Raw genomic sequence first — 24939 nt, forward strand, 5'->3', positions numbered from 1 at the left:
AATTAAAAGACAGTATCACCATTTTTAATAGTTTTATCATTGCATTGGGCACAGCTGCGCACTACTTCACTAAATTAATGTCAAGTAATCAGATGAGTTCTCATTTTAGTTCTCTATTATATATGGTAGGCTTTGCAAAATAGTACTGTACATGTTTTTAATTGTTTCTAATAATTCATATATATATATATATATATATATATATATTATTTAGATTGCTACTACTCTTCTTACAATAATATTGCCTTTGGTTCTTTTTTCTTTTTTTTTTTCTTTTTTTTTTTGGCTTTGGTCATTACAAGAGAATCCCAAAGAGCTGATGAAACAGGTAACATAATTTACCTATTTCATTTAATTACAGGAACAAATATTTATTTGGTTTTTTTGCTTAAATTTTTTTATTAAGAATTTACTAATGAGAAATGAAAAAGAATGTGTTTCTTTTTTCAAATAGAAATAAGAAACTATTAAAAAAATTATTCTATCAATATTTGAATCAATTGTTTCTTACAAGTCAAATATATTGAATATAAATGTAAGAGATGTTTCACTAGGTTCTTAATAACTAGTGTGTTTTTATTATATGATAGTAAATAAATAAAAACCTCTAAAAATGTTATATGTATATAGCATTTAGAATTGTTTTCTAAGATAACATTTAAATAAACTAACAATAACATAAACATAAATCCCAAATAGCACTCTTAAACATACAAAACAATGAATCAAAGGTTAGCAAATACCAAATACAACGCAAAAACCAACAAAGCCACAACACTACCAAGAGATCTCACAAATACTAATGCCACTGCTCACAAATATCAAAAGACCAAATCACAGCACCTCTCTTATCTTATTAGCTACAGCACCAAGAGAGAGCCTCTTTCACAAATTAAAATTTTCACAACAGCACTTAGACTTATTTAGGAGACTTCAGTCGATTTCCAAATTGTGTGAGGAGAAGGAATTTTGTTTTGCACATAACAAAATTTGAAAACAAGCCAAATACTTGCACATCATTCCAAGCAAAACAATATATAGCCGGCCAAATCCAATAAAGATACACATATAGTTTGAGATTTAAGAAAAAAACAAATTTCTACTCCTATTCCAAGTAGAATTCCAAATCAAGTAGAAGGCAAGACTTATATTGCTCTAAGTAGTAATACTGTTTGGGTTTTATATTCCAATTTCAAACAATAGTAACAAAAAAGAATAAAATGTTGGAATAATCATGGTTTGTATCTCATACAAAACATACGTAGCGGAAAATAAACAGATCTACTTCATTTACAATTGATAACATGCACGATGTAAATTTCAGAATTCAAGAACAAGATAGCGTACTTTGGTGTGGTGAATTTCAAAACAAAGATCGGAAGTACTTGAAAATACTTTTAATCTTCACTCCAATTCCACTTTACGCCCAAGAAGTGTGGTCTCTCAATCAGTTTCTAAGGGAGAATGATAAAATGTCTCACACTCTCATACACACCATTTCATACGTACATATAAAATTATGTATGTTTCTCTATAAGCTGAACGTACATATAACTAACTGATTATCTAATTGGGCTGGCCTTTTGAGTATTTCCAATTGAGCTTAAGTGTGTGGCTTGAAGTGGGACCAAAAAAGATCAATAAGACACTAGCTCCAATGGGCCTTGGGCTTTTTTGTCAACTATTGACAAATCTAAAGTTACCATTAATTATATTTAATACCACTATATAAATATAGTTGCACTCTAAGCCTTATTTATAAATTATATCCCAAAATTTTATTGTACATGCAACATCTTCATAAAATATTCGTAGTAATACAAAGTCATGAATATAGACTGCTACTTTGTAAATTACTACATCTTAATTTCTTGAGTACCCGGTTTAATCCTTTAAGTTATTCATAATATATTTATGAAATTCAATTCCATAAATATATACTTTAGTAACTTCTTACTAAAGTAGTTAGGCCTAACACTCTAAATAACCAAATCCATTAAACTTATCTTAAGAGAATATTTTATATCTCCGTTAAGAGATTATGAATTCCATCTTGAGAATATATGTTCCATCAACACTAAATATGGCTGCCTAACATACTAAGATTTTGATCGTCACTTTAGATCTCACTCCTGATATATCAAAACAACCTACACCTCATGATTAGGTCCATTATCCTCTCAGGATTAAGAGTTCATGTAAATAGAAGTCGTGAATTTATTATTCATTTGACAGTTGTTAGGAAAATAATAAACCTCACAACGGTCCAATTCAATATGTTTTAATTCTTAAAATATATCAACATACCAACTAGAAATATCTATTTCCAAAATCAAGACAAATCATCTTAGTTGATATGTTATAGTCTTCATAGATAAAATGACCAATTTCATCACCGACTATAAACTAAAATTCTGAGTTTACAAAGAACTTGTGATTTATACCTTCTGTGACTAAATTACATAAATCACATACTATGCATTTCATGGGTTATATGATAATGTCTCAATATTCGTGTTACCATTATTTTAGATAATAATAAAATAACTTTATAAATCACAACATAATGTCATATATAGCATCATACAATAGGATTTAAGGACATACATCCTAACATAAAATTCCTTTCTCATCCAAATCCAACAAGGATTCGAACTCCTAATTCAAGCCAAATTTCTAGATCCATTTAGATAGGTTATATACTTAAAAAAACAATGCGTGTAAAATAAATTTATTATAAGATGTAAGAGATCTTTAACAATCCCAATCATTATTTTGAGATTCACATAAACCATGGAAGCCTTTATTTATGTTTAATTGGTCTAAAACAAAAGAAGAGGAATAAGCTTTATTATGAGTACAAGCTTTGCAAAATAAGTATCCCAAATCACTTCTCTTCATCCACTAGTGTGAAAGAGGCGGGATGCTTTGTTCATTCCTAAAGAAATTAGTGGGATCAAATACAGTCTTCACATGCACCAGCCTTTTGAAGTTGTTCTTAAAATATTTAGTACCCCATATGCTTGCCTGCCTATAACTTGTGTTGCCTTCATTATTTGCACCTATGTCAAGGTCTCTATAATTTATGTATGCTTCTCTAGGAGACTTGGAAACATAGGGAGCCATATAAGCGTATAGTCTTCTAATCCAATTCACATGCCTTTCAGTTGCCTCAGTCCCTTCTTCTGCCCAATACACCAAGTATTGAATTTTGTAGATGTTGCCAGCTCTATGTGGGAAAGGAATTGCAGACTCTGAAATTTCACTCATTCTCCCCCCATATGGACTTAGGATCAATACAGCTGACTCTGCCTCTTTCTCATAAAATCTTTGCCAAATCCCTTCCAACCCAGCTTCAGGAATAGGATTCTCCACATAGTCTGATTTTGCTTTATAAGAGATAACTGTCAGAGTCCTATTTAGCAAAACATCTAGGGATTGTCCACTTGGGAATCCAGCAAAGTAGAGGATAGATTGAATCCAACTCATTTCTGTACAATCTTCACTCACCAAACCCAGCTCAGGAAAGCTCTCTTGCATCAATGGAAGGAGCTTATCCTTCCCTCCAAGGTACAAGGAATTGAACGCAGCTTGTACCGTCTTCTTCCCTTCTTGGCTGGAATTTACGCCTGTTAAGAGAACGCGAATGAATAGGTCTTTATCAAACTTGTCTGCAACATACTGCCACCGATGCAGAAGTTTGGTTGCATTTTGTTCCAAGTTCTTATTGACTGTGAACACAGTCACAGTTGATGGAACAGGAACCAACTTGATTTTCCATGCAACAATGACTCCAAAGCTAGCCCCTCCTCCTCCTCGAATGGCCCAAAACAGATCTTCTCCCATTGATTTTCTGTCAAGGAATCTACCCTTAACATCAATCAAGTGTGCATCAATAACATTATCAGCAGCGAGGCCATATTTTCTCAAAATTGTGCCATACCCTCCCCCACTGAAGTGTCCACCAACACCTATTGTAGGGCAAACTCCAGCTGGAAAGCCAAGAGTTTTGCTTTGCTCAGCAATCTTGTAGTATAATTCACCCAGGGTTGCACCAGATTGAACCCAGGCAAAGCTATTTTCTACATCAACAGAGATGTTTCGAAGATTTATCATATCAAGTATGGCAAACGGCACAGGAGAAACATAAGAAAGACCCTCGTAATCATGTCCACCACTTCTAACTCTGACTTGCATTCCATGTTTTTGGGCACAACTAAGGATTTCTTGAATTTGTGAAACACCCAATGGTGTAACAATGACTAGGGGTTTCGGGGTGGAAGGTGTTGAGAATCTGGTGTTTCTGATGGAGGATTCCAAGACAGATGAATACGATGAGTTGGATGAGGTGTAAATGACTTTAGAGATACTGTCATTTCCGGAATGAAGGGTCAGGCACTGAAGAAAGTTTTCATGAGTATGAGCTGAAGTTGCCAACAAAAATGAGAAAAGAAGAGCAAAAACAAATAAAGAAACTGGTAACTTCATTTTTGCTTGTTGGTGATTAAAACTGAACGAGAGCTTCCTTATTTATAGCGTTTTAGTAGCTTGGAGAGCATTACAACTTGAAGATTTGAAGTCCTTCTCTGAATATGAAATAAAATCAAAACGTCCAGAAGGAAAACCCAACTTGCATGGCAACTGACCCTAGAACTTTGACCATCCTTTTTTCTTTCTCAATCTTTTTTACGATCACATTTGGGACGCATTTTGTGACCTGTTTGATCAATTTACAATTTCTGTTTTTTAGTGTATCAATTTACAAGTTTTAGAATATTATTTGGGTTTATTCACATTGATGACAGAAGATTTTCTTTCATGAAAGTCGGATTAAAATCCATTTATTATGAAAGTTTAGTTATTCATGAGTTTAAAGGGAGATCCTAATAGTTCAGACTTCACAAACGTAATATGTGTTACTATTACTATTAACTGATTTTGATCACCAATATAAAATTTTAAAAAAAAAAAAAAAAAAAAAACTATTAACCGATCTTGATTTTGCCTTCTTGTATTACGGATGGAGCCACCATTGGACTAGGGGGGCAGCCCCCCCTAAATTTTTTTAAAAAAATATTACTATATATATGTGTACCAATTTAACAATTTTATTCTATAAAATTAGATTTTACTTTCCTTAAATAATATTATTGATTCTTTTAAGAGTAATACTTGGCTCACAAACTTTTTTATAATATTTTAACAAACTGTTTTGATAGTAATTTTTTATTGGTTTGCACATAACACCTCCACTCACATCATTTTTTACTTACTAATAACTATTTATCACATCAATAATTTATTAAAAAGTTTGTAACTCTAGTATTTTCTTAATTTTAGTGACTATAAAAAAATTTATAGATCTAATATTTAAAACAAAATATACAAGTCCAAAAAAAAAAACTCAACAACAAAAATTACTATAAAAAAAAAAACTATGCTCAATTAACCAATTTTATTTAAAATAAACAACCCTTCCCTTTAAAAAATTCTATAAAAAAAATATTTTTGTTCTTACCCACAAAAAAAAAAAAATCACAGTAGCTATATAATATCAGAGTCAAAGATTAAAAACACCGCACATAGACAATAACACAGGCCTTCTAACTCAAAGTTTTTGCTACGTCCCTATCATATATCATTATCTTTTTCAACGTTATTCTATGATTTTTATTCGAAATATCATCCATATATAGATTATGCTTTTATATATATGGAAAGGAAAAGTCTGGCGACAAAAGCTTTTTTTTTTTTTTTTTTTCTTTTTTCGAATATATTGTGATGGGAGATGGGTGTTAGAATGAGGTGAGTTTGTAGGGAAGTATGTAAATTTTTTTGTGGGAAATTTTGTGCGCAAAAGAATTAATTGATCTATTCTAGAACTGTTCCATATATGAAGCGAAAATTCAAAACCACTGACGGTTGACAAGAAAACGATAAGCAGTTTGGAAATGCCATCCCATATATGTAAATGTTCAAAAAATGAGGCGGCTATAGACTATTCTTCTTACGTGAGCCTCTTTTTCTCCAAATCTAGAAGAAAATTCAATTCAGAAAATAGATAAGTCAACCATTTTCTTTTTCTTTAATTTTTTTTTTTTGGCTTGGTACTATACAGAAATATGAATTATAGATAAATTTTTCTGAGTAATTCAAAGCTGTCGTCATTTTTTTTCCTCTTAACACACCTAGCTTTAAAGCTTTCTTACATTTGTATTAACAGTTTTCTTTGTTTAAGCTTTTAGTCAAATGATGATCTATACGATTTTCCCAAAAAAATGACGATCTCTGCATGACAAAGAAAGGGCATATATAGTTTGTGTAAGATCTTTTGCAGCAAATCCATCACTTCTTCAAAATAAATCCCTACCCACAGATAGTTCAAGTTTACAATCTATCAGTAATCACTAATTATTAAATTATGAGTACTCATAATCTCATTACGTGACATTAACGAATTGTTTCTATATGAAACTTATCATGAACTAATAAGCAATCAACAATGTAGGGTGCCAAATATAAGTTATTGTGGAGTGTAGGGGGTAAGGGTCGAGTTTTAGGTCTTCAAGAGGAAGTTTTATATACATATACACTTAGATTAAGTTAGAATATAATCTATATCTTCTAAAAAAATGTGGGATGCAAGTATATATCAATTCTTTTTCTTTCTTCTTGATTTCTTTTTGGTCTCATGGTTTCTTCTCCAAAACAAAGGACATCTATCTCTCTCTCAAATGTCTCAACGAAGACATATAATCAAAGCACAAAACATAAAAGTAATCAAATTGTAACAACAAATTTGAATCAAAATAAGAAAGAACCAAAAAAAAAATTTGAAGTTAGAAGCCAATCTGACCCAATCTGGTTTGCATGTAGTTAGCAATGCTCTATCGGCAATTTCAGTCTACTGCCATGCGTGTGTGATGCGAATAATGTGAAGTAAATAAAAATGGTTGAGGTTGAGTAATAAATTAGGAGTGAAACTGTGTAGTCCTTAAAATTAGATAAGTGTTTTTCTTTTAAGAAAAAATATAAAGAGATAATTATAAGTTAGTAAATAATTATAATAATCTAAAAAATATGAACTAGGTTAGTAAATAATTATAATAATCTAAAAAATAAGAACTAGCAATAATTAATGATTTTTTAATTAAAAATTTAATGAATAAATTCATTCTAAATTACATAGATCCAACAAATTTCAAGATTAATATAGATTTGATAAATGAAAAATAATATATAAAAAATTGCAAAAAAATATGATTGTTAAAATATTTGAAAATGTTAATGCAGGAGATTTAAAAAATATAGCTGTTATGAATTTAAAAAATATAGTTGTTGGGACTAAATAGAAAAAGATTGAAAAATGAATGAAGAAATGATAAAGAAGGAATGAAGAAATAAAATTTAAATGAAATAGAGAAAAGATAGAGAATCCATTGGAAATTGAATTTGAAAAAGTAAGTAAAAGGTAAATGTTACTGTTCTCAATAAAATTTAAATGAAATAGAGAAAAGATAGAGAATCCATTGGAAATTGAATTTGAAAAAGTAAGTAAAAGGTAAATGTTACTGTTCACTTTTCAAACAGTACAAATTTTGGAGAATCTGCTAGAGATCCTTTTATTATAGGCTAGCTAGAAAACAAATCATGCTAATGAATTATTCTTATTTGCTACTACAATATAAACGCTTGAGATTAAAAGGTGCAAGTTGTATTAATGCATCTCTTTACTTAGAGGGATATATAGTAAAGTTGAATTTATTCAACTATTTGTTGATTTTATTCCGTATCAAATTTGCTTGTAATTCAGCATTTAGAAACCCTGTATTTAGGTGGAAATAATGTAAGGATTGTGTGTGAAAGAGTGTGAAGATTTGATCAAGTGTGTGCAATAAAATTTGTTTTGCGACTGGAACTCACGACTGACTTGCGAGTGGTGACTCGCCAAATTATAGCACACGTGTGAAGCATGCAGAAAGTTGAAGGGTTAGGATAGCTAGATCATTACAGGACAAAAAGTACAGTCTGACCAATCTATTAACTGGCGACTGGGACTCGCGACTCATCCCAGTCGTGAGTGACTCACCAGTGCACCATGTTTTGCTAAAAACTGACTTTTCACATTCCATCTCATACCCTACTATAAATACCCTTATACCCGCAAAATGTAGAGAGCTTCTAGAGAGAATTTTGATAGAGAAACCTTAGAGAAAACAAGATTGATTCATCCACAATCTTATACATTTGATTCTTCAAATTCCTCTACTCTCACCCTCTCCATTGTTATACCCATGAGAGGATTATAAACCAATTAAATCCTTACCTCACCAAATTAAGTGTAGTAAGAAGGTTCTTGGTGTTTGGGAAGCAGTTCAAGAGAGAATTAATTCATCTTGGTTTATGCAATTAGCTAATTGCAATATCCGGTAAGTTAGAGAAAACATCGTTTGGCGTAACCTTGTTGGAGCAAGAAGCTTGGAGTGCTTAGGTGCATTGGGTAGACTAGGCTTGGAGGGTCTATTGCTATTCATGTATCCCAACTGATTTTCTAGTGAATCATTTACTGCTTGGAGGGCGGTCGAGAGGATTTTTGCCGAGTTCTTTGGTTTCCTCTTCGATAACACGTGTCAACAGTATCCTGTGTTTGCATCTCTCTTTTCTTTACTCTTTACTTTTAATTACTGTTGAGTTGTGATTAAAATATGGCTTAGAGCAGTTTGATAATTTGGGCATTGCTTATAGTTCATATTCTGTACATATATTGTTCGAATATAAGCTTGCTTTGAAAATTTGTATTTGGGGGTCTAAACATTCACAAGTGTTTTATACACCAAGTGAGTTTTCAATTGGTATCAGAACAGGTACATTTTGACGGATTTCTATATCCTTAGTGTGATCCTTGACCCCTAGGATGGATAGGTCTCTATCCCTCAATGCACCTCCCTTCTTTGATGGGAGTAATTACGCATTTTGGAAAGTGCGTATGCATGCATTTTTGTGCTTCATTGATGAGAGTGTGTTGGATGCTATAGAAATTGGTTCGACAAGGCCGAAAGTTGCCAAATCTACTTGGGATAAGGTAGCTCTCGCAGTGGCTAATGCTAATAGCAAAGCATTTAATGCTATATTTTGTGATGTCTCACCGAATGAATTTCACAAGATATCTCGTGTGTCAATTGCCAAGGGGGCAAGGAAAATCTTGGAGACTACCTACGAAGGAACCAAGAAGGTGAAGGATACTGAGCTTCAAATACTTATCACTCAGTTTGAAGAATTGAAGATGAGCGAAGATGAATCATTTGACTCATTCTATGGAAAGTTGAATGAAGTGGTAATCGGGAAATTGAACTTGGGTGAGAATACGGAAGACTCCAAAGTAGTAAGAAAGATTCTCAAATCATTGCCGAAGAGCTTCTAAGCCAAGATGATTGTCATTGAGGAGAGCAAGGATCTTAATGAGATAAAAGTCCAAGAACTTATCAGCTCTCTTCAAACATATGAGTTATCTCTACCATCTCAAAGGATGAGCAAATCCCTTGCTCTTAAGACAATCAATGAGGGAATTGAAGCTCAAGATTCCTCAGATGAGGACGAGGTTGAAAAAGAGGTGGCATACCTTGCAAAGAACTTTTGCAAGTTCTTGAAATTCAAAAAGGATGGGAAGTCCTTTGAGAAAGGAAAATTCTCCAATTTCACTTGTTATGACTGCAATGGGCATGACCATTTGAAAAAGAATGTCCCACCTATTTGAAGGCAAAGGGTAGAGATATTGCTACAACCCTTAGTGATTCGGATAGCTCAAACTTCGATTCTAAAGAAAGCTATGATGTGGAAGGAAACTACTCTGCTTTCATGGCCATTGCACCTGTAGATTCTTTGGAAGATCGAAGTGGAATCTATTAGTGTTGCAGATGAATCCGATGATGATTAAGAAGAGTGTGTCTATGAAGGAACAAATAGATTGCAAGAATCCTACAATGCACTTCTTGAAAAGAGCGGAGAATATGAAAGAGTGGCTAAGGTAGCCATTAGAAAGATGAAGAAAGCTGAAGAGCATTATAAAAGCATCATCGTGCGGTACAAAGAGACCAAGTGTGAAGTTGAACGGTTAAATGAAGAACTAATCAATGCCTATTCCAGGATAAAGTTTCTTGAGCTTGAAGTTGTTCAAGCAAACACCAAAGTGGAGTGTGTTGCTTCCAAGAAACTTGATGAAGTGTTTGCCTATCAAAAGCCCTTTTTCGGATAGAAGTGGCTTAGGGTATACCGGAGAAAGTAGCTCAAGCTCTAAAGTGTTTGGAAATGAAGTTTGTCAATGCCAAAGAACCATCAACTCCTCTTGTTGACTGTATCAAAAAAAAACTCCTCTTGTTGACAATATAAAATCTATAAAATAAAAAATAAATAAAAAAATGTTGTGAATCAAATGGTTTTGATGAAATCTCCCAAACCAATTGTCAGAGGAAAGTCACATCCTAAGACACAAAGCGGTCTACAAACGCAACACTATTGCCATCATTGTTGAATCCGAGGGCACACTAAACCAAATTGCTACAAGCTCCAAGCATTGAAGAATGCGGATCTTCAAAAGCCAAGAAGACAAGAAAAAGGCAATGGAAAACCCAAGCAACCAAAAGGGCAAAAAGGAGAACCCGTTATGAGTAATGTAATGAAGATGATTGACACCATCACATCATGTTTGGCCAACTTCACCTTAAGGTTTAAGAATCATGGCTTAAGTACCCAATCCTCAAAGGATATCACCCCAAATGCACTTGCCGTGTAGGTGAAGAAAGGTACTCATGCATAAGCACTATAATATGTCCATGCATTAATTTTTCCTATATAATGTGACATTGTTAGTTGTTTGCTTATTTTGTATTCTAGCATGTTTTTATTGGTTTTGATGTTTAAAAGCTTTGGTTGTTTTTTTTTATCATTATTTACTTGCTTTGTGTCAAAAATCCAAAAACACATAAAAAGTATAAAATCCAAAAATTGTGATTGGCGGTGTTGTGCATTGTCACATGCATGTTTAGTCTTGTACCTCCATACTAATAGCTTTGTGCATTAATGAGCTTAGCTTATTCTCTATGCACTTGTATCTTTGTGGGAAACATCTTGACATCTATGTGATTGTTGTAAATAGATCTTCAAACTTATCATAAATGATTGGTCAATAGTTTTGTTGATCTTAAGACATACATAGACTTGTGCCTATATCTTTTCCCACTTTTTTTTTTTTGCTTAAAAGCTCAACCAAAGTTACTTCTCGAAAAGAGATAAAGAGTTGAAAAAACTATCACACAAACTAGTATTTGACTAGGAAAAAGGGAAAGCGACATGTAGGAAAAAGTTGAATTTATTCAACTATGTGTTGGCTTTATTCCGTGCCAAATTTGCTTATAATTTAACATCTAGAAACCCTGTATTTAGGTAGGAATAATGTCACGCCCCAAACCCCAAGGGGTCCAAAGCATGAGAAAGACATCTCAAATACCTGTAAATTTTTACTTTTTGACAATTCAATCCACATAAATACTATCAGGTACCAACATTAAGAATTATCATAATAATTCCATTGAATATACTCTCAAAGTAAGTTAGAGCTCTAAGCATTAATTACAAGGATCATTGGCCACAAAAGAATAGAGGTCTGAATAACAATTACATATCAACAGCTTGTCCCATCAGTGGGAATACAGTCACAACCACTATAATGTACAAAAAAAATTAGTCAAGCTTATTCTAAGATGTATAACATCAAATAGCTCCATCACAAAAGTTCAGCCTCCATCAGTAGTTAGTCTAACTACTATTAGCCATCAAAAAGTTGTCTCATAATATTGTTGCGTTCTTTGAAAAGTTTATAAAAATAATAGGATGAGACAGAGTCCAGTAAGTAGCATAATTAATAGAGGTAGGGGAAATGCAAGTTTCATCTTCAATAATAATAATATAACAAGAATGATTAAATAATGAAATACAAAATTTCTCTAAGTAACTGCCATGAAACTATATACTATAATCTGTGAGCATCAATAATATTATTTCCAAAGCCATAATATCTAACATAAAATAAATTATCACAAATAATGTACCACACTACCACATAAACTAGTCAGGGGATCCACCCATTCACAACTGGCATGATATTATCCTCTCTGGTATGCAGACTCTTAGCCCCATGGACAGCAACCTCACCCATACCCTCAAGGTTTTTCTCTCCCCCCATGGGCAGCAGAGAGAGCACGTCAAATAGGCCTCTCTTGCATGTGGTCTTTTGGCCCCATGGATAGCAGCCTCCCCCACACACAATCAAGGAACCTCTTCCCCCCATGGGCAGCAGGGAAGAACGAGTCATCTAAAGTGAAAGGGCACTGACCTAGATTTGATTCCGTTGTCACAAAGATTACAAAAACCAAATCGGGTGACCACCGAAAAATCACACATAGTATGGTGTTAAAACCACATAAAGCTCACAGGTTACATTACTTCCAAATGCATAGTTTATATCTAGGTAATTTCAGGAAAACCTTAAATAATCTAACTTCCACAAGGTTTGTAAGGTTTTCAACTTCATTCTTGTCAAAAGATTTTATATCAATTTCCCAATAACAAGACAAGATGAGCATCTCTAGATTTTCTAATAAACCATAAAGTTCATAATTTCCTTATCAAAGATTAACTAAAAGATGCTTATATTTTCCATGTCAACAATTCATGCATTTCCCCAAATACAATACCAAATATGATGCATTTTTATATATAATAATATGCAATAGGGTCACAACACAACAATTTTAAGAAAACATATATCCATATATAATTTTCCATAATGTGTTTGACCCAAAAACATCATTTATGAAATATAGTTATTTTCCAAAAATATCTCATTAAGAAGCTACTTATCTCACAACCGCAAAATCCTAATTCTCCAAGCTCCAAGGAGATTAGCTAGAACCCAAACAATATCAAGTAAACCTATCACAATAAGTATAGAGCTTGAAATTGTATCTACCCACAATTTAGGAATTGCCAAATAAACACTTAATTAGGTAAGCCTAGTATTTACCTCGTCAATAATACTATATACCACTTCCAAAGTTTCTCAACAAATTGATTCACATGGCATCAACTCCAATTTATAAAGTTAACCCATTTAATATCATCTCCAACATTATAACTATCTTTCCTAAAATTTACACTACATCATTAAGAGACCCATGAAAGCAAAAATCAAAATATCCTCCAAGACAAGAAATTTAGAACTTCAACTCCAAATAAACCCAATGGCAATGGAAAAATTAAATTTTCCAACCATCACATGTTATAACTTAAAACCCCTAAATTTTCCACCATACATAAACCTTAAATAGCCATTTTTAGCACAAATTATATACCCACTCATCAAATAATTCCACCAATACAAAACTCATACATAAAAACACATAAATATCACTTCTAATGCTCATAAATCACATGGATATCATTATTCAAGCTTAGATAAAAATAACCTCAAGCAAAAGTGTAAAACCTACCAAAGAGATTAGGAATTTTCACCTCAAATAAAATGATGAAGGTGCTTAAGGGTTCCTAAGTATTTTTCCGGTGATCTTGCCGGAAAAATGATGGTGAGATGGTGTGGTTTGGAGTGGAGGGTGGCGGGTGAGCTTGAGAGATTAGTGTGTTTAAGTGAAGAGAAAAGAAAGAAAAGAGAGAGACAGCCAAAAGAGAGAAGAGATCAGTGAAAAATGAGTGGTGGGGAGTGGGGTTAGGTGGGGCACGTGGGAATCCAAAAATATCTAACTTTTACTTTCTTTTCTTTTTTTTTTTCTTTTGGACTGACTGGGACATGACAAATAATGTAAGGGTTCTGTGTGAGAAAGTATGAAGATTTGATCAAGTGTGTGCAACAAAATGTGTTTCGCGACTGGAACTCGCGACTGACTCGCAAGTCACAACTTGCCAAACTGTAGCACACGTGTGAAGCATGTAGAAAGTTGAAGGATCAAGACAGCTAGATCACTACAGGACAAAAAATACAGTCTGGCTAGTCTATTAACTAGCGACTAGAACTTAAGACCCAACCCAGTCGCGAGTGACTCACCAGTGCACCATGTTTTGCTAAAAACTGACTTTTCACATTCCATCTCATACCCTACTATAAATACTCTTATACCCACAAAATGTAGAGAGCTTCTAGAGAGAATTTTGAGAGAGAAACCCTAGAGAAAGACAAGATTGATTCATCCACAATCTTATACATTTGATTCTCCTAATTCCTCTACTCTCTATCCACTGTCATACCCATGAGAGGATTGTAAACCAAATCCTTACCTGACCAAATTAAGTGGAGTGAGAAAGTTCTTGGTGTTTGGGAACCAGTTCAAGGGAGAACCAATTCATATTGGTTTATGCAATGGGCTAATAGCGGGATCCAATAAGCTAGAGAAGACACGATTCGGCGTAACCTTATTGGAGCAAGAAGCTTAGAGGGCTTAGATGCATCGGATAGATTAGGCTTAGGGTCTATTACTATTCATGTATCCCAATTGATTTTCTAGTGGATCATTTACCGCTTGGAGGGCGGCGTAGAGGTTATTCGCCGAGTTTTTCGGTTTCCTCTTCGATAACACGTGCCGGTATTATCTTGTGTTTGCATATCTTTTTCCCTTAGTCTTTGCCTTTAATTACTGCTAAGTTGTGATTAAAATATGGCTTAGGGTAGTTTAATAATTTGGATATTGCTTATAGTTCATATTCTGCACATATATTATTTGAATATAAGCTTGCTTTGAAAATTTGTATTTGGGGATCTAAACATTCACAAGTGTTCTATACACTAAGTGAGTTTTCATATATTTTTTCTCAAATGCCCTGTGATATCATGTAAAATCTAAATTCAATGATAGGCTCAAAATGCATCTATGAATATTCAACCATTTAAGAAAAACTAGATATGCATGTCTCTAATTTATATTTAGGCTCCATCAATTTCACTGTAAAATATTTGTGGTTTTGAATTGAAAACAGCCTTACACTTGTTTATGTGTTGCCAAATTATGAGTCCCTTATGGTTTGCAAATTGTTTATGTGGCTAAATAAGATGTTGTCACATTCGCACTCACATCAATTAAAATTATGTGTCAGTTTTGTAAAAGGGCAAGACTTCGGTACAGTAATTAGGTATTGTTCCTTAAGTTCCCCTGTTAAGAATCTGTCATGTGGATTTTTTCTCATGAGATAGAAGTATAGTTTTTAGTTAAGTAGCCACATGGCTAAATCTTAAGAAGGGAACTTAAAGAACAACACCTTAGATACTGTACCTAAGTAAAAATTAGTGTTTGCAAAAAATGGTAGCTTGAATTGTTAGTTGTCCATGCTTGTCTTTATAAACATATCAATATACACCTGATGTTTATTTTTACAGAATGTGATAATTACAAATATGAAAAGATAGTGATAAACTCTAATCTTTTTGCATGGACTGCAATCTGGTGTTGGTTGTGATCTTAGCTTTATCATCATGTTTAACCACTTTGAATTTATGCTTCCATCTCAGATAGATAAATGCTCTCATTCTTAAAATTCAGATCACGCTAGTTCACATAATTTAAATTCAAATGCTTCTACAGCTATTAGATAAACTTGCAGCAGATTTTATTCTAATTGTTGTATTCTTTGAATTTAAATACCTTATCTTTATCTTCTACTACCTGGGTTGGCAATTCTAGCTAACAGCATCTTAGACTTCGTCTTTTATCTTCTACTACCTTAGAACCTGTACAGAGGTTGGCAATTCTAGCTAACAGCATCTTAGACTTCGTCTTTTATCTTCTACTACCTTAGAATCTGTACAGAGGTTGGCAATTCTAGCTAACTTCATCTTAGTCTTTCACCATATATAGATTTGGAGTAATCCAAAGGGGTGGTGGATCGATCCTCGCCAAATTTGAATGGTAATATGGCTTAATACTTTGATCATCTAAATTAAAAAATATCCAATATCGTGGCCACCATACGAGTCGTCCACATCCATCTCATCCCATCTATCATCCGTGAAATAAACCGAATCTGGTATGCACGTAATCCAAAGATCATGGCTGGAGAGTGATATTGACTGATTTCGGCCCAAAAACACAACCTGATCGTCCAAAGATTCAACCTGTTCCCATGTTTTCTGCCTGAAATTCAACCTGTAAACATAAAACAGCTTTATACGATAAGGGCAAATTTTGGAATTATATAGGACGTAATCCTCATCAACAACAAGTCCTTCTGCATTAACAAAGTCTCCAATAAACCATTTGATGAACAAAAAATCAGTGGATGTCTTGACTAAATAAAACTTGGGTGAAAGATTATGTATGAAAAAACTATTTCCAACTACTTTTTGTAGTGTGGAAGTGTAAGATTGAATTTATTCAATCATTTTGTTGGTTTTATTCCGTGTCAATCTGCTTGTAATTCAGCATTTAGAAACCCTTGTATTTAGGTGAGAATCATGTAAGGTAGTGTGTGAGAGAGTGTGAAGAAAAGCTCAAGAGTGTGCACTCAAGCAGGGGCTCGCGACTGGACCTCACGACTAGCGAGTCACTAAAAAGGCACATGTGTGAAGCATGCAGGGGGAGCTGAAGGGCCACGCCAGCTGTCGCACTACAAGACAAAACCTCCAGCTGGCCAGGCAGTTAGCTCGCGACTCAAACTCGCGACTCGTTTCTCGTTCCAATCGCGAGCTCGAGTCGCTAGAATACCCTGTTTGGCTAAAACTGACTTTTTGCATTCCAAACATACATCAGTATAAATACCCCTTATACCCACGTATTGTAGAGAGCTTCTAGAGAGAATTTTGAGAGAATTTTGAGGGAGAAACCTAGAGAAAAATTAGATTGACTCTTCCACAATCTTCATCCTCTGATTCTCCAAAATTCCTCTACTCTCACCCTCTCCATTGTTACATCCTTAAGAGGTACATTTTAGCCAAAATCATTTTCTCACCATACTCATATCTGTGAGAAGGTTATTTGGTACTTTGGAAGCAGTTAGGAAGAGACTAATTGATATTGGTTGATGCTATGGGCTATAACGGAATTCGGTAAGTTAGAGAAGACAAAGATTCGGCGTAACCTCGTTGGAGTAGGAGCTTGGAGGGCTTAGATACACTGGGTAAATTAGGCTTGGAGGGTCTTCTGCTGTTCATGTATCCCAACTTCATTCTCTAGTGGATTATTGACCACTTGGAGGGCGGCAGAGAGGTTTTACGCCGAGGACTTTGATTTCCTCTTCGATAATACATCGTTGTGTTGTCTTTGTATTTGCATCTCTCTTCCCTTAATCTTTACCTTTAATTGCTACTGTAATTGTGATTAATTATGGTTTAGATTGTTTTACCAATTCTGATTTAGCTTATTTTCATATTCCGCACATACATTGTTTGATAATAAGCTTGTGTTGGTAATTTGTAAATTGGAGGTCTAAACGTTCATAGGTGTTTTACACACTTTTTGAACATTCAAGAAGGTTTATCAATGCTCATGATTTTGGTCATGAAAGCACTCCGAAAATCCCAGACTTCCACAGAAGCATCACTTGACAAGACGTAAACTTGATTATCATGGCATATAATGTCACTATATTCAACATATTGTTGATATGTGTTGAGAGATATGGCAGCAAGTTCAGTCCACGTTGTGTCCCCCTTCTTACAAAATGCAAGCCTTGAGAGAGAGCCACAGATCACCACCACCCCAAAATTGTTGGAACGTGATGGGTCTACCTACATCACAGCTTTGGCAATAAAAATCTTCCTCAAATATCGAATGAAATAATCCCGATTGTTAAACTTATGGTTAAGTAATTAAATTCAATATTTCCTAAGAGCTTACGCTTTTAGGACAATTGATAATTTGACATGGTATCAAAGTAAGAAATCCTGAATTCGATTCCTAGTTTTACTCTACCTCCCATTTAAAAAGTTAAATTCCCACTTGTTGGACTCTCACTTATAAAAAGAAAGTTTAGGCCCACAAGTGAGATGAGTGTTAAACTTATGGTTAAGTGATTAAATTCATCATTTTCTAACAGCTTAAACTTTTAGGACAATCGGTAATTTGACACCGATCAATGTTTAGGCTGAGGAATTCATTGGGGATTGACCGAAGTTGAATCTGAACTCTAGAGAAGAGCCAAACGTGAGAAGAGCCCACACACGAAGCGCCTTCGCCAAATCCCTCGAACACATTCTTCATCTTGTAAACCTTGTTTTCTGCAAGATTAAAGAAGCAGCGAGTAGTCAAGTCATCTTTTTCGTCGCCTGGAAGCATGAGCCATGCAGTACTAGTACTTTGAGTGCAATGGGATTGTGCAGTGGATCTCCAAGAAGAGCAAGCAGCGCAGCAGTGAATGATGTCTACCAAGGAAAGCTTTCCTAGGATAAGTCCCAACAGTTGATCAGGGAGGTCTGACTATGACCATGATGAGTACTTTGGTTTAGTTTCAGCCTTCCCTGCTTTGTCTTTAGTACTTGAAATCCTTCTTCTTTTACTGCCTTCACCCATGTCTGATCAAAGTGGGTCTCGAGATCAACTTAAAGGAAATTATAATATAGTGCCATGCGATCACTGAATTCAAGTTCTACTTGGATTTGGAGAATGATTGTTTTGCCGCTAAATCCAACTTCTATTTGGATGAGAGTGTGCAAACCCGATCCTATAAATTTAAATTATTTTTAAAATAATATATATCTTAAAATTTAAAAGCGGATAAATTGGAATTAATGGAAACTTTAATAGTTATAACTAAAGTATATTAATTTTTTTTAGGATAAATGGCAGAAGTATATTAATTATTTTAATAATTAATAATTTAATTGACAAAAAATACGTTAATTAATGCTACAATTATATGCATGCTTTAGATGAATCCATAATAAATATTTCTGTGAATATTCAAAATAAAAATAAAAATTTCCATAAAAAGAGGAAAACATTTTTAAATAAAAAATAACACTTCAAATTCTTTTTTTTTTAATAAAAATATAACACTTTAGCTAACTATTAACCACATAATCAAGACATTATATTCTTTTTTTAGCACAAACAATAACAAACTTTATTTATATAGAATCACAATTATACAATGGGGAAGAGAAAAGATGGACATTCTTCTAACCGAACGATGACCTCTTCTTTCTCTTTTGCAACACTAACCAGAGCTAAAATAGTACAATACATTGTAAAAGAATATTAACAAAATAAATAAAATAAAAAACTATCCATAATCAAAGTAACAACTTCAAGGATCCAAACATCCTCAAGCGAGCAAATTAATTCCATCGAAGTTAGAAGATCAACAAGTTCAACAAAGTTGCATTCCACTTGCATTTTGAAAAACTAGTATTTTGAAAGAATTATAAAGCTATCCTCATCACAAAAGCGAATGTACACAGAGGATTAAAAATTTTCTCTACCCGAACACATGATGCAGCTAACACTTCACATTTATTGTTGTCTATAAGAAAACCAAGTCCCACCAATATAATCTTGCAAAACCAATGTCCTTTTTAATCTAGCAAAAACCATCCACATCCAATTGAGTTTCAGACAAAACAAATGACCTACTTCGCCTGCTAAACAGTAGAGCTCTTGTACTGCCTTTGGGATCCCTTAGCAATTAAGGCTAAAAATATTCATTTGGGAGAAGGGGGTGGAAGAGTACCACCACCGAAGGGTTGAGGAAGCCACAAGCTATCATTATCAATAGCTTTCTTTTTGTGAGCAGGAGACTCTACCAAGGAAGGAACTGTGGATGGCCGTTTGATTGGATGAATAGAGTTATTTCAGACAACAAGAGATGATTGATTGTTGGAATTACACATAATACATTTCCATGAACAAAGAGATGATTTGTTGTAGCCCGAAAAATCCTCAGAAATATTTGGGGTTATCTCCATCTCAACATCAACTTTTGAATACCCCCATTTAAATTTTTATCATCCATATTTGAAATCTTTTCCATGTTACCTTTAATAGACAACTTCTTATCCTTCTCACCTATCAATTGTTGCCTATAGCACATATCCTTCTTGTTATTTGTTGGAGTAGTTGTATTTGAAATACTTTCCTCCAAAATAGTGTCTAAGGAAGAATCTAAGAAGTCCACATTATGAATTTCAGCTTTATCTCTATGTTTCAATTCACTAGAAAGCTCATCCTTATCTCCACAATTCAAATTTGAATTCAAAAAGAAGCCACCTTATTAGATTGAATATTACAATTAACCATATCATGGTTCTAATCCAAGATATCCTTCTACTGAAACACTAGGAAATGTAAAAGACATAACAATATGCCAGCAAGAAGAGAGTTTATTTGGATGGGAGAGACTGAGATATAATTTGTGCATGTTTTTTTGTATGAGTTTCTTTAGAGGTTAGATGATATTTTGAAACCTCTCAAGCATATGGGAAGAAGTTCTTCTGTTTGGCTCTCTTGTTTTGTTCTTCTCCCATTTTTTATGATGCTTTAGTGTTCTTTCTATAGTGGCCATGGTCTGATTCGTCCAGACAAAGATGTTTTTAGTTTGCTGGGTAAACCATGTCCTCTAACAGGAATTTGAATGAGTTCATTGGGAAAAGGGTTAGCTTAGTTTGGCCATTATAATTCAAAAAGAGTATTTGGCTTTAGCTACAAATGGAAAATGCCTTAGAAAGTCAAAGGAGTAGGTGGGATATTCAATGTAATGGATGATAGCTTGACTGATAAGGACAATTGAGAGAAAGTTATGGGGAAATGCCATGCACACGGAGGAACTAAGTTAGGCCCTTGGTTCATGCATTCCAAGAAAATACATTAACCAAGGGAAAAACTACAAGTTCTTCCATTCACCAAAAATTCACTCCCCTACCGACCAAACCATTTCTCCCTTACTACCAATTTGAGATCTCATGGGCTTGGACCATGGGTTAGAAAGATGATGCTTAGTCTGCCTTTACAAGTCTCCCCTACTCCTTTACTTGTAACAAGGAGAAATTCCTTTGTTTAGAACCTTGGTGGCTGTTCCTTTCCCCCATCTTCTGTTATTTCGTTCTTTTGGGAACTCACCCCCCGAAAGTGCATTGGTTGGGTTTCCACTCATAGAAGCTTCTTAGGTCCCCTCTATGGTCAACATTCCATGATCTTCTTCCAAGGCTTTAAAAGGAAAAAAACTACAAATTTCTCCATTCACCAAAAAGTCACTCCCCTACCGACCAAACCACTTCTCTCTTACTACCAATTTAAGATCCCATGGGCTTGGACCATGGGTTAGAAAGATGATGCCTACTCTGCCTTTACAAGTCTCACTTGCTCCTCTACTAGTAAAAGGGATAAGTTCCTTTGTTTAGAACCTTCATGGTTGTTCCTTTCTCCCATCTTCTTTCATTTCATTCTTTTGGCACCTCCAGAAAGTGCATCGGTTGGGTTTCCACTCATAGAAGCTTTTTAGGTCCCCCCCTCTAAGGTCAACGTTCCATGATCTTCTTCCAATGCTTTAAACAGACATTTCGAAGGTCTTGGAACTTTGATGTTAATTCCTCTTAGTTCAATATTTTCCCAGAAATAGGATAGATTCCTCCTTGCACTGGGTGAGCATGGAAAGCCTCTAATCATCCTTTCTCTTACTGTATGTCCTAAGCCTTGTATAAGGTCCTTTGTTTCCTTCACCAAGTTTTGATCGTAATTCCATCACTTTTCCCTTTCACTTTTCTTTGCCTCCCAAGAACTTGATTTTGATAGGACATCCAACAGCTTTTTCCTTCTTTTGCCTTCTTCAAGAATACATATGACTTGTTCTTAGACTACCTTCTGGGCTGTCTACATCCTTCTCAGCATTTTCAAGCTTTCTCTCAAAGGACCCGCTTCCTGGAGGATGGATGAACTCAGAAGGATTTTGAACACATTTCCTCTTATTACATGCTTTTCTTCTCTTGAGGTTCTTTGAACTCTTCATGTTGAATTTCAAACTTCAGGGACCCATCTGAGCATCATTTGTCTCTCATTTTTTCCTCCTTTCCAAGAAACTTGGTTTTGACGAATCATCCAACATTTTTTCCTTACTTTTTCTTTAAGGGTGCAAAGGACCTGCTCTTAGGCTAATCTTAGGTCATCTGCACCTCTCTTTGGATTTCCTTCCCTTTCTTATTTGGGGGATTCTAGCCTTTTACCCCTATTTTTAAAAATATTTGGCAATATACCTCTGTTTTGAAACTATTTAGGTCTGTGCCCCTGTTTCGAAACTCGATTTTATTAAAATCGAGTTTCAATCAAAAAAACTCAATTCGTAGAAATTCGAGTATTAGGTGATCAAACTTAAAAAATAAAATAAATAAATAAAAATTGCATGGAACTTGAGTTCATTGAGCTCGAGTTCCATACCTATAGCTGCGTTTTATAAGATCTATAGCGGTGTTTTATATGGAACTCGAGCTCCATCAACTCGAGTTCCATGCAAATTTTTTTTTAAAGTTTGATCACCCCAAAGCTATAGCTGCATTTTATAAGACCTATAGCAGCGTTTTATATGGAACTCAAGTTCCATGCAAAAAAAAAATTTAAGTTTGATCACCCCAAACCTATAGCTGCATTTTATAAGACCTATAGCGGCCTTTTATATGGAACTCAAGCTCTATAAACTCGAGTTCCATGCAAAAAAAAAAAATTTAAGTTTGATCACCCTAAACCTATAGCTGCATTTTATAAGACCTATAGCGGCGTTTTATATGGAACTCGAGTTCCATGCAATTTTTTTTTTTTTTTTTAAGTTCGATCCCCCCAAACCTATAGTTGCGTTTTATAAGACCTATAGCGGCGTTTTATATGGAACTCGAATTCCATGCAATTTTTTTTTTTTTTTTAAAGTTTGATCGTGCATAACTCGATTTTAAACCAATCAAATTTTTCATTGAAACTCAATTTTGAGAAAATTGAGTTTCAAAACAAGGGGCACGAACCTAAATAGTTTAGAAACAGGAGCATATTGTCAAATATTTTTAAAAATAGCGGTAAAAGGCTAGAATCCCCTCTTATTTTCTTTGGACCTTTTGGTTCTCCCAAAGCCCACGAACCTCCTTCATTCAATGAACTAGGCCTTTTTCATTCAAGGAATTGGGCCTCCTTCATTCAAGGAACTATTCCTCCCTTCTTCAAGACCCACGTCCTCCTTTATCCCTGTGGGCTTGACCTTATTGTTGCAAATTTTGGACCTGAACATAGTGCAACTAGATTTGATTCAATTCATACCTTATGCATATTATTGGGTACCTTTGATATGGACGTCGAATGAGGTGAGGTCCCTATTATTCCCGTAATTGGTGTTCACCATCGCCTTTTGTTATCACCTGAAACTTTGTCTCCACCTCTTGCATCTACCCATATGTCTTGTATTTCGTGGTTTATTCAATTTGCAAACAAAATGAAAGTTTCTTGGCTTTTCTTTTTTGGATCTTTGAGTTTGAAGGTCCAGGTCAAGTTCATGGAAAGTGCAATAATTAAATAATGTGAAGTTGAGGTATGGATGTTGGCAACGGTGACTGGATCTGACAAGCATGTGAGAATTAATATTGTTGGGTTACTATGTTACAGAATAACATGAAATGTGTTTCGTTTAATAGTAATTGCTGAGTTGGCTTTGTACTTGTTTATAAGGCATTTTTAATCATTAAAAATATGCCAACTCATTTTTCTGCTAGACACATGCAAAAATTAAAAAAAAAAAAAAAATTAGCAGAAGTTAATGGAGTGACAAATTTTGTTTAGTTTTGAAACTTTAGACCAATAGCACTCAGTTGAAATTTCAGAGACTAAAAGTGCTTAGTAGGTAAACTTTAAGAACCAATAGTGTAGTTTCGCCTAAAATAGAAGTTGTCTCCAATTAAAAATCTAAAACAAAATATCTTTCCTATGGTAAACACTTCTACCAAGTACAATGCTAATTTGTCATGCTACATCACATGACACTTACTGGATCTTTAAATTGTTAGCTAATTCCATGAAAAATATAGATGTAATTTCAATTCTTGAAATGAGTTGTACTTTATATTGCAAGAGGTCTCAAGCTGAAGATTAAAAGGTATATGTTGAAGACTTTCGGTGGAGCAAAAATCAATGTGTCATTGAAGTGTCATGCGAAATCAGCTTTTGAAAGTTGGGGATAGCAAGTTCACTGAACATTTTGAGGACAAACTGTCCTCCGAAAATGACAAAAACTTGAGAGAAATCAGTTACGTTTTCACTATTGTGTCATACCTTGACCTATCTATTTAAGTCTCATTTTCCACCATTTTAGACACCTAAAAAATTCTCTATTGAAGGATTAAAGAGTTGAGGAAAACCTTAGACCAAAAACTCGTTTCTTTCTGACTTCTCTCCCTCTACAAAACTAAATACTTTGAGAGGAGATTTAAACCATCATTTCCTTCAGCTACCTTTATAGTTGTGAGAGTTGGGTGGTGTTAAGGAAACCATTAGAGCTTGTCCAATTTCAGTGAATGAGCCTTGAGGGCGTAACTAAGCTTGGTTGTGGGATTCGGATTCTAGAGGAAGACAAGACTCGAAAAAGTTCATTGCTAGTAGAGATTAGGAGGGCTTGAGTACAGTGGATGACTTAGGCTTTGAGGGTTCCTTTATATTCATGTACCGCAATTTAATCTTTTAGTAGATCATTTTAGCGGTCTAGCTGTGGAGAGTTTTTAACACTTTTCCTCTTCGTAAACACTTTAGTGTTTACTCGGATTGCTTCTCTTTAGTTACTGCCTTTTTTATGTCACGGAAGCCTAAAGAAAGCACACACGATACTCTTATAATGGAACAGAAACTAAACTATTAGCTTCTGGTAGTAAATCTCGAATCCACAAGGGGTTTTCCTGAATCCATATGGAGAGAAAAACCGGACTCCACC

General features: G+C 34.4%; 2 protein-coding genes across 2 annotated transcripts; one reads left to right on the top strand and one right to left on the bottom strand.

Annotated features, from left to right (window-relative positions):
- Positions 1-2715: 2715 nt before the first annotated feature.
- Positions 2716-4496, bottom strand: LOC142634009 (tetrahydroberberine oxidase-like). Its single transcript, XM_075808272.1, has one exon. The coding sequence runs from the start codon at positions 4486-4488 to the stop codon at positions 2905-2907; it is 1584 nt and encodes a 527-aa protein (XP_075664387.1). The 5' UTR covers positions 4489-4496; the 3' UTR covers positions 2716-2904.
- Positions 4497-8914: 4418 nt separating this feature from the next.
- On the top strand, positions 8915-9421 carry LOC142635558 (uncharacterized). The gene has a single exon (XM_075809697.1). It carries the CDS (start codon positions 8915-8917, stop codon positions 9419-9421), a length of 507 nt encoding a protein of 168 aa, XP_075665812.1.
- Positions 9422-24939: the final 15518 nt, after the last annotated feature.

This window comes from Castanea sativa, chromosome 5 (genome assembly GCF_040712315.1).
Source record: "Castanea sativa cultivar Marrone di Chiusa Pesio chromosome 5, ASM4071231v1".
In the NCBI taxonomy this organism is placed as follows: Eukaryota; Viridiplantae; Streptophyta; class Magnoliopsida; order Fagales; family Fagaceae; genus Castanea; species Castanea sativa.